This window comes from Dipodomys ordii, unplaced genomic scaffold (genome assembly GCF_000151885.1).
Source record: "Dipodomys ordii isolate 6190 unplaced genomic scaffold, Dord_2.0 Scaffold16, whole genome shotgun sequence".
Classification (NCBI taxonomy): domain Eukaryota; kingdom Metazoa; phylum Chordata; class Mammalia; order Rodentia; family Heteromyidae; genus Dipodomys; species Dipodomys ordii.
Genome location: NW_012267232.1, coordinates 19,136,719 through 19,147,812, shown reverse-complemented (window position 1 = coordinate 19,147,812; position 11,094 = coordinate 19,136,719). Strand labels below are relative to the sequence as shown.

The 11,094-nt window shown below is 42.6% G+C and overlaps 1 protein-coding gene across 3 annotated transcripts in view; it reads right to left on the bottom strand.

Moving 5' to 3' along the window:
• Positions 1–4,101: 4,101 nt before the first annotated feature.
• Snx6 (sorting nexin 6) overlaps positions 4,102–11,094 on the bottom strand; it is a 53,547-nt gene continuing 46,554 nt past the window's right edge. For all 3 annotated transcript variants that reach the window (XM_013012308.1, XM_013012307.1, XM_013012309.1), the window contains 3 exons: positions 10,548–10,707; positions 10,385–10,470; positions 4,102–5,691 (listed from right to left, as the gene is read on the bottom strand). In XM_013012308.1, the coding sequence (XP_012867762.1) occupies positions 5,638–5,691; positions 10,385–10,470; positions 10,548–10,707 (300 nt within the window). In that variant the 3' untranslated portion in view covers positions 4,102–5,637. The remainder of the gene's footprint in view (positions 5,692–10,384; positions 10,471–10,547; positions 10,708–11,094) is intronic.

Below are 11,094 nucleotides of genomic sequence, written 5' to 3'. Positions count from 1 at the left end.
CCGCACCGCTGCTCGCAGCCACCGAGGAGGCTGCGCCCGTGGGTGCTGGCGACGGCAGCCGGGGTGGGAAATGTGTGGGGACCCCGTCGCCCAGGAGCCAAACGGGGTTGGGAGGCGGAGGCCAAATGGTAGTTTGCGCCCTGGGCACAAGCCAAGGGCTGGGCGGGAACCTGCGATCTCGGGACTCGGGCAGCCCCGCAGGTGCCCGGCTCAGCGCCTTCGTGGCAATGGAGTGGAGATGGCGCCGCGGGTCGCTGTGGGCAGGGCCCGGGGACGGGCACTGGGGACGGTGGAGGCGCAGGCTGCCATTCCTGGTAATGGCACAGAAAGGGCTCCTAATAGGCCTTGTGCTCGTGCGCCGCCTCTCCTGGAAGCGTTCTCGGGATGGCAGAGGAGAGACCCTCCTCAGAAGGGTCGCAGCAGGGACCACTAACACGAAAGCTTGGTTTTCCTGGACGGTGTAGGAGAGGACAGTGGGGATCTGATCTTCAGTGACGATCGAGCCACAGGCCCCAGCCATGCTTTGTTATTGTATTTTTTTATTTTCTGCCAGTCCTGGGGCTTGAACTCAGGGCCTGGGCACTGTCCCCTTAGCTTCTGTGCTCAAGGCTAGCAACCACAGCGCCACTTCCAGCCTTTTCTGTTTGTGTGGTCTTGAGGAATCGAACCCAGGGCTTTATGCATGCCAGGCAAGCACTCTACCATTAAGCCACATTCCCAGCCCCCTTATCTCTAATTCTGAATTTCTATAACATCTGACCATATCAAGGTGGCCTTTGGTTTGCTTTTGTCAGTTATGGAGCTTGAACCCTGGTGTCTGGGCGCTGTCCCTCAGCTCCTCAGCTCATAGCGAGCTCCTCTACGTAAGCTACAGTGCCACTTCTGCTTTTCTGGTGGTTAATTGGAGATAAGAGTCTCAGGGAGGGCTGGGAAGGTGGCTCAGTGGTAGAGCGCTTGCCTTGCGTGCCTGAGGCCCGGGGTTCAATTCCTCAGCACCACATAAGCAGAAAAAGCCGGAAGTGGCGCTGTGGCTCAAGTGGTAGAGCTAGCCTTGAGCTGAAGAGCTGAGGGACAGCGCCCAAGCCCAGAGTTCAAGCCCCACGAACGACCAAACCCACTCCCCCCCCCCAAAAAAAAACACAATAGTATCAGGGACTCTACTGCCTGGGCTGGCTTTGAACGGTGATCCTCAGATCTCAGCCTTCTGCGTGAGCCACTGGTGCCCAGCTCCTATTCTGACTTTTCAGTTTATCAAGAATACAAGCTGAAGATGCATTGTACTCAAAGTGACATGTTGAATTGTAAGCCCTTGTGTAACTGCTTAGAGATCATAAAAATAAAGCCCATGAGATTCTTATTTTCAATGAGCAAGCAAAAGCTGGAAGCAGAGCTGTAGCTGAAATAGTATAGCACTAGTCTTGAACTCAAAACCTCAGGGACAGCACCCAAGCCCTGAGTTCAAGAAAGATAATTTTTAAAAATACAAGCTAGAGCCAGGCACCTTGGCCTGTAGTCCCTGCTACTCAGGAGGCTGAGGTCTGAGGACAGAAGTAGAAGCGAGCTGGGTCTTATCCATGAGGCTTCTATATTAGCTACCAAATACTGATGTGAAACTGTGGCTAAAGTGGTATAGTGCTAACCTCGAGCACAAAAATTCAAGGACTGAGTCCCAGGACTGTGCAAGTGGGTGCACACACAGCCACAGTAATTACATACCTGTAATCCTAGTTACTCAGGACACTTACTGAGAGCTGAGGATTATGGCTGGAAGGTGGAAGGCTAGAAAGTCTGTAAGACTCCAACCAACCACACCAAAAAAAAAAAAGTGAAGCTACAGAGTGCTAGCCTTTGGGAAAAAAAGCTGAGACAATGTCCTGGTCCTGAATTCAACCTTCAGTACTGGCACGCGTGTGTACGCACACACACATACATACATAAAAGTGACTCATGTATTTGATGATCTACTTTATTTTGGGGAGTGGTACTGCAGTTTGCACTCAATGTTTCTTCTCTATAGTTGGTCACAGGCCAGCTTGACTCTCAGGTCCTGTAGGACTGCATCTTCCCTACTAGTTAGACTCTGCTTTTTGTCCGTTGTGTGGCTTGAACTCTGGGCCTTTGCGCTGTGCCTCAGCTCTTCAGCTCAAGATGAGTGCTCACCACTTGAGCCACAGAGCCACTTCTGGTTTTCTGTTGGTTTGTTGGAGATGAGTCTCAGAGACTTTCCTGCCCAGCCTGGTTTTGAAATGCAGTCCTCAGATTTCAGCCCTCCTGAGTAGCTAGGATTACAGGCATGAGCCACTGGCGCCCAGCAAGACTCTTGCTTTTCGTCCAGAGAAGCATGTCTAGAAGAGTTCTTTTCTGGACTACACAACATAGTTCTGACCAAGTAGACACAAGTCTCCAGGGTGGACATGTGTAGGCAAATAAAAAGTCAACCCTAGTTGGAAGAGGCCTCCTTCTAGTAGGAAGACTGGGACCCTATAGCTATAACTAGGCCATAGAGGTTACACCTTAGTAGTTCAGAGAAAAGTATGCCTGATGATAAACCTAAACAAGTACCACTTTGATATGCTGGGAGAGAATGAATTAGTACTGCCGGTTTCAGTCTATATGTGTTATAGCTTACAGAAAAAAACATATAAAATATATATAATATATACTTATGTAAATATATATTAAATATATATATATTTAAGATAGTAGAGGATAGGGAGAATTCTGATCTCTACCCAGAAACAAAGTAAGACATAGGATTTTACTCATTTTAAATTCTTGAATCCTTCCCCATTCTCCTACAGCAGCTTTTCTTTTTGTTACATGCAAGACTGGGATGAAAACTGCATCTGATACCTTTGGCTCATTGGCTAGCACTGTACCCATACCTTCAATCCCAAACCAATTCTCATGTCTCCTCTTTTGTCATTGTATTTCTGCATTTTACCCTACTTCAGGCAAATCAGTTTGATTTGCTCAACTTTTTTTTTTTTTTGTCAGTCATGGGGCTGAACTCTGGACCTGGGTACTGTTGGTCAGCTCTTCAGCTCTACCACTTGAGCCAGTGCCACCTCCAGCCTTTTCTGGTTATGTGAGCCACAGCGCCACCTCTGGCCTTTTCTGGTTATGTGGTGCTGAGGAACTGAACCCAGGGGCCCCATGCATGCAAGGCAAGCGCTCTACCATTGAGCCACCTTCTCAGCCCTCAACTGCTATTTTATTAAGACATTAAGTCTCATCTGGCTTTTCTGCCTCACTGTCCAAGCCAATTCACTTGCTTGTAATTTTACCTCCAGCCTCCTTCCTATTCACTGCACACACCTTGCCTCCTACACTCCCAGGCCTTTCCCAAAGTCTCTTTCTGTCACCTGGGCATAAACCATCTCCTGCAGGAAGCCCTCCTCCAAGTAAGCGCTCAGTGAACCAGCTTTGAATTACCAAAATACATGCAGCAAGTGCCTTCTCATCTTTTTGTTTCCCAGATGTCATGAATGCATTTCAGTAGTAAATCCAGGACTGACTAGTTTTCTCAGGAAATAAATGCTGTTTTGGAGAAACAAACAAAAAACCTTTTTCTCAATAAAGTGATATGCTTTTGGCTGGTAGCGGAGTTTGAACTCAGGGCCTCATGTTGAACCAGCTTGCTTGCACAGCTAGCTGATCCTCTACCACTTAAGGCATACTTACAAGCTTGCCAGTTATTTTGGAGGTGGGAATCTTACAGACTTTTCTGCCCAGGATTGCAGCAAAACACAATCTTCAGAATCTCAGCCTTCCCAGTAGCTAGGATTCGTTGTGAATTAATTGCCAGTGCCTGGCAATATACATATTTTACTTCATATGCAGATTTTGTTAGTGGAAAGGCCTTACCTACTATGTCATCAACCCATCAACTTCCCACACAAACACTAGTGTGTACTGCTTACTGCTAGTCTACCTCTATCTCCATGACAGACTTGCTGAAGATATGAACCAGGAACAACAGGAAACTTTCCCAAAAGAATTCTGTGCTTTGTTAAGTACAGAATAGCCAATGGATAAGTGAAATATGTAGCTTTTGGATCTGTATTTGCCACTGCTTATCGTTTACACATCATATTCACATTTCCAAAGCATGGTACCAACATTTATTAATCCTCACAACACCCCTGTGAGGTAGGTCAACATGTCCTTTGTAGTAGAGAACTGAGGCAGAAGTCAAGTGAATCTGCCCAAACCTGTTAGAGGCTACAAGGGCAGCTGCTGAAGGGCTGGACCTGAATCCAAAAGCTTAGGCTCTTGGTCCTGTTCACACACTAGTGGACGTTGCATGGGTGTATTCTGACCAGGGAAGGTTACATGAAGGACAAAACACACAAATCGCTCAGACAACAACAGAAAAACCAACAGTTCAAATGGCATTGGGAACATGTGAGTTAGAGACATTAACCAGCACATGAGTGAGGCAAGAGCACATGCTGAGAAAGGCTGGAATAGTCCTGACAGGCTATCGCACAGACCAGGCCTTCTTCAGAACAGGGTGAGAAAATGTAAACAAACTAGAAACCCATCCAAGGGGTGATCAGTCCAAATCCCTGTGGTTTCTAAAAAGGAGGAAAGCTAGAAAAAGACAGTGGAAAAAGTCCAAGCACTCACTCAGTTTCACTTTCAACAAGGAATGACAGTTATGTTCATCCACATTAAGAAAGGCCAATAATATTTGTAGTATAGCTAATGGCAATTAGCATTCCATTTGCATACAAACTTTCATCCCAAATATTCTTTTTTTCCTCACAGACAAGAGCTATTCCTTTTAACAGACCTCTCCCTCTGTCCAATTCCACTTCCATGAACTGCACACAGAGAAACACTTCACTCTTCTGTAAAGGGTTGTTGGACTTGGTTCAATATTCAATTTTAAAAGAAATTAAGAAAAACTAAGACCTGCACTATAAAGCATAACAATGGAGTAATTTATTACAGCTACTCCAAAATTTAGAGTGATAAAATGACCACAGAGTTTAAAACAATCGCTGTTGTCGCTGGTTATGTTACAATAGTTGGTTTAGTCTACAAGTTTAAGGCAAACATACTAATGCATTTGCTTTTCTTTATGAATCATACTTAGAAAGATTACAGAAAGTCTGGCCCCAAACTTCAATGTTGATTAATTAAAAGTAAGTCTGATTAAGATGCTTTACAAGGATACATAAAAGAACTAGTTGTATGTATTTTTTAAAAAACAAAATAAAAAAAATTCAAGAAAGGCAATCTTTATCTTGTTTGAACAATGTATTCTGAAAAGGTTAAATTTCAAAGATTACTCTTAAAAGTAAATGAGATTGGCAGCCATAAGGATTACTATTTATAAAATAAACACAGTTAGAGGCTACTAAAAAGACTGAACTTTGGGCTTCTGAGCAGGACAAGTGCACAATGGGCAACCACTGTCCAGAGGAGCACAGTGCAGCATCACACTCACAGCCCGCACTGCCTGTCACCGTGCTGCTCCACTGTTTCCCAGAAAAAGAAGAGTTATACACTGTGTCAACTGGTTCGTTGCTGTTGTTTCCAGTGAGCATAAATGCTTTATGTCATTCAGAGAACAAAAGTAAGATCTGAAGGAAGGCAGCCCTTTTTAACGGGAAGGTGGAATATGGCTTATGTGTCTCCATTTAACACTGCCAGGCAATTCTGTAGCAACTGGAGGTTACCCTAAAAAGGTAGAAACAAATGTTATCAATTTTGTTTAGTTCAAATAGTTTAGAAAAGCCTTACTGAAAATACATGGTGCGTGTTTTCTCTCATATGCAGAAGCTAGATCTAAAATACACTGGGACATGATAAAATTATACAGGACTCTAGGCATTCACCCACAGTGAGACCAAAGGATACTCTTAGGAGAAGAACAGAAAGGCACAATACCTGTGTGCATCTAATCATAGAAAATAATACTTATCAAAATGAATTCTAGGAAATAGAGGCAAGAAGCTTTTTTCTTTGTTGTACTGTTTTCTTTTTGCCTAATTATAAGCACTCTGTGTATCACCTTTATAATAATATAAAAATTTAAAAATACATATACATATACAATATAACCCAGGTGTGGGGGCATACTCCCTATTATCTCAGCATTAAGGAGGTAGAGGCAGAAGGCTTAAGAGTTTGAGGCTGGGCTAGGAATGTAGCTTAGTGGTAGAGTGCTTGTCTAGCATGAAGCCCTGGGTTCAATTCCTCAGTACCACATACACAGAAAAAACTAGGATTGGCATGGCTCAAGTGGTAGAGTGCTAGCCTTGAACAAAAGCAGCTCAGGGACAGTGCCTAGATCTAGAATTCAAACCCCAGGTCTGCCAAAAAAAAAAAAAAAAGGAGAGAGAGAGAGTTTGAGGCCAGCCTAGGTTACATAGATCCTATCTCAAAAATCAATACTTTGGGGCTGGGAAGGTAGCTCAGTGGTAGAGTGCTTACTTTGCATGCATGAAGCCCTGGGTTTGAGTCCTCAGCACCACATAAGCAAAAAGAAAAAAGCCGGAAGTAGCGCTGTGGCTCAAGTGGTAGAGTGCTATCCTTGAGCTGAAGAGCTGAGGGACAGCGCCCAGGCCCAGAGTTCAGGCCCCATGACCGGACCCAAAAAAACAAAAAAGGCTAGATTAAATAAGGAGAGGAAGGAGAAGGAGAATACAGCCATAATATTCAATGCATATTCTACAAAATTAAGAAAATTGAAGGAAGGGATGAGGTTGGGAGGCACTGAGCAGAATGACAAAAGGGATGATATCGATCAAGATGTATTGTATGGCTGGGCCCCAGTGGCTCACACCTGTAATCCAAGCTACTAAGGAGGCTAAGATATGAGGATCACAGTTCAAAGCCAGCCTAAGCAGTAAAGTCCATGAGACTTTTTTTTTTTTTTGGTGGGTCGTGGGGCTTGAACTCTGGGCTTGGCACTGTCCTGTGCTCTCCAGTTCAAAGTGAGTGTTCTACCGCTTGAGCCACAGCACCACTTTGGGTTTTCTGGTGGTTTATTGGTGATAAGAGTCTCATGGCTTTTCCTGCCCATGCTGGCTTTGAACCGCCATCCTCAGATCTCAGGCTCCTGAGTAGCTAGGATTACAGGCGTGAACCACCATACCCAGCTTTGACACTAAGAATTTTTGTATATTTACAGTCAGGCATAAGCCACTAGCACCCAGTAAGGATAACATTATTTTAAACAAGTTTGCTGGGGAATGTGTGACATGAAACATGTTTTCTGTTGTAATTAATTATCTGAGGGGTGAAGCTATAAAGAGGAATTAAACTGACTTTTGTTATTTTAGACCTGATCATTGATGTAGATATGTGCTCATTATGGGTTGTGCCAAAGACTTTTTGTTGTTCTTTTGGTGCCAGGGCCTGGGGGCTGTCCTGAGCTTTTTTGCTCAAGCCTGGTGTTCTACCACTTAAGCCATAACTCCACTTCCAGCCTTTTGTTTTTTATGGTTAACTGGAGATTAGAGTCTCATGGATTTTCTAGTCCAGGCTTGCTTTGAACTACAATCCTCAGATCTCAGCCTTCTGAGTAGCCAGATCTGGCTTGTACCAAACCATAATGAATTTTTACTTCTAGTAAATTTAAGAGTAAAAGTGCTAACCATAAATAACTTATAGTTTTGTTTGGTTTTGCATTTTATTTCTTTTGCGACAGGGTATTACTCTTGTCTGTAGACTACACTGGTCTTGAACACAAAATATTCCTTTCTCTGTCTCTAAAAGTTTAATTTCCTTAATACTTAGTTTGGAGAAATTTGAATTCATTTTTAGTCTTGACTAAAGACAGTAAATGTTAAATTGGTTATTATTTTTTGTACTTTTGACAAGAGAAAAATATATATGTACATTTACACACACATATACATTGTGCCAGTACTAGGGCTTGAATTCAGACCCTCACACTTCACTCTCACAACTGGTGTTCTACCACTTAAGCCACAATTCCAGTTCTAGCTTTTTGCTGGCTAACTGGAGATAAAAGTTTCTTAGGTCTATTTGCCTGTGTTGGCTTTGAACCCTCATATCTCAGCCACCTGAGTAGCTAGGATTATAGGCCTGAGGTAAATTTTTTGTTAAATGATACTTTCTTTTTCTTTTTTTTTTTGCAGCACTGGGGTTAGAACTTAGAGCTTTGCGGGCTTGTAAGGCAGACACTCATCACTTCGGTCAATCCCCTAGCCCTAAAATGTCTTATTTTATTTTATCTTACGTTTTTGCAATTTATTTATTCTTGTTGGTTTGGTTGGGTCTTGCCTGAGCACTGCCCCTGAAATTTTTTTGGTCAAGGCTAGCACTTTACTACTTTAAGTCACAGCTCTAATACTAGTTTTCTGGTAAACTGGTAGTAAGAATCTCACAGACTTTCCAGCCCCGGATGGCATGGCACTGTGATCCTCAGAACTCAGTACCCTGAGTAGCTAGGATTATAGGGTGTGCGTCATGGGCACCAAGCTAAAAAAAGATTTTAATTAGCATATTTAAGTTGTGCAAGGGCAGTTTCATTGTGACATTTCCATACATGTATAAAATTTACCCTACCAACCTCTCCCATTCTTTATTACTATTATTGTGTGTGTTTGATTTGGGTGGAGCTTGAATCCAGGGCCCAAACATCCTATCCCTGCGCTCTTTTTGCTCAAAGGCTAGCACTCTACCACTAGAGCTATTTCTACATTTGACTTCTTTGATGCTTAATTGGAGATAAGAATCTCAGGAACTTTTTAGCCTGGGCTGGCTTTGAATCAGATCTCACCCTCCTGAAGAACTAGGATTACAGGTTGAGCCATTGGTGCCCACCATCCTCTCCCATTTTTTTTTTTTTTTTTTTGGTCCATCATGGGGCTTGAACTCTGGGCTTGGGCACTGTCCCTGAGCTCTTCAGCTCAAGGCAAGTGCTCTACCACTTGAGCCACAGCGCCACTTCCAGTTTTCTGGTGGTTAATTGGAGAAACAACAACACAACAACAAGAGAGTCTCAGTGACTTTTCTGCCTTGGCTGGCTTTCAACTACATTCCTTAGACCTCAGCTTCCTGAATAGATAGGATTAGAGGCTCTTGGCTTTAAGATGAAATTTTAAATGATTTTTTTTTTTAAATTTCTCTTTAAAGACAAGGTCTCACTATATAGCTCAGACAGACCTCAAACTCAAGATTTTCCTGTGTGGGCTGGGTGTTGGTGGTTCACACCAGTAATCTTAGCTACTCAGGAGGCTGAGATCTAAGGTTCCAAGGTTTAAAGTCAGCCCAGCCTGGAAAGTACATGACACTCTTATTTCCAATAAACTACAAAAAAAAAAAAATCTGGAAGTGAATCTGTGGCTCAACTGTCAGAGCACCAAAAAACAAACCAACAAAAAGATCCTCTTGCCTCAGTCTCTCAGTGCTGAGATTATGATGATTAAGGAAAAAAAATTAGTAAAAAATATTTGCTTTATTTTTGTGGTGATAGGGACTAATGATACTGGGTTTTCCATTAGACACTAAATTCTTTCAGTTATTACCACTAGAGACATTAGGGATTACACTATGGATATTACCCTTGCTTAAATAATCTTTAAAAAAATCTTCCTTAAACTAGGTGCTAGTAACTCATGGCTATAATCCTAGCTACTCATGAGACTGAGATCTGAGGAATTTGGTTATAGCTAGCTTAGGCAGAAAAGTCCATGAGACTCTTACTTCCAATTAACCACCAAAAGGCCAGGAAGTGAAGGTATGGCTCAAGCAGTAGACAGCTTTCCTTGAACAAAAAGTCAAGGGAAAGCACAAGGTCCTGAGTTCAAGCCCCCATACTGGCGCAAAAATATTAATTAAAAATAAAACATTTCTCAACTAAAATTACTTTAAATTACCTTAAGGCTTACTGTACAGATCATAGAGGGAGGCCTTTGTTTATTAAAACCAACCATTTTGAAGCAGTGAAACAATGTAACTCCCAAATGAGAATAATTCCGTTGGGTGGGGACTGTGGCTGAGTGTAAAGTGGCGGCCTAGCATGCATGAAGGCCCTGAGTTCAATCCCTAGTACCTAAATAGCCCTGCTGAAGGCGCACTGTCACTGAAGGATTATTATCCATTTCATAACCTGACCTGATTTTTGAAAATCTGTTTTTCTTTTCTTTTTTTCTGTCAGTTGTGGAGCTTGAACTCTGGGCCTGGGCGTTGTCCCTCAGCTCTTCAGCTCAAGGCTAGCTCTCTAGCACTTGACCCATAGCACCACTTCCAGTCTTTTCTGTTTATTGAGGAATCGAACCCAGGGCCTCATGCATGTGAGGCAAGCACTCTACCACTGAGCCACCTTCCCAGCCTGAAAATCTGTTTTTCTTATTTTTTGTAATATATGTCACAAACTATTGAGTTTTCAATACAGTACCTTTGCATGCTTCAGTTCTAATTCTGCAAGTTCCACTAAATTTTTTCTGAATGCTGCAACTCTTCTTGTCTTAAAATCTATAAGTTCTGTGAATAATAACAACCAAATTAGAGCTGTTTTACATAATCATGAAACATGTTTAAAGGATAACATATAACAGTACCTTGTTTTGCAGATTCAGATATTTTTTCAAACTTCTGACAACATAATTGTTGAGAAGTTTCAGCCTGCAGAACATCTTTATTCTTGGCTCTTGCCTTATCCAGTGCTTTATTAGCATTTTCATAATCCACTAAAGACCTAGACCGTCTATAGAGGAGGTCCTGTAACACAGAAAGTTTCACAATACAAATTGCATGTTTCTATCTCCACAACCACCAGCAAGCATCAGGGGTAACACACAGTGAATACTACATTCTAGTTAGTAGATTTTTCTTTTTTTCTTTTATTTCTGAAAACTGAACCCAAGGCCTTGAGCTGTCCCATTAAGCTGTAAACTTTTTTACTGTTTTGGCAGCACTGAGGTTTGAACTCAGGGCCTTGCCCTTGCTGGACAGGCACTGTTTACTTGAGCACAGTACTTTTTGCTTTTTTTTTTTCAGATCTTTTTGCCCAAGACCAACCTCAGACATTGTTCCTTCTATCTCTGCCTCCTGACTAGCTACCACTAGAGACATGTGCCACCACATTTCACTTTTCTTTCTTTTTGG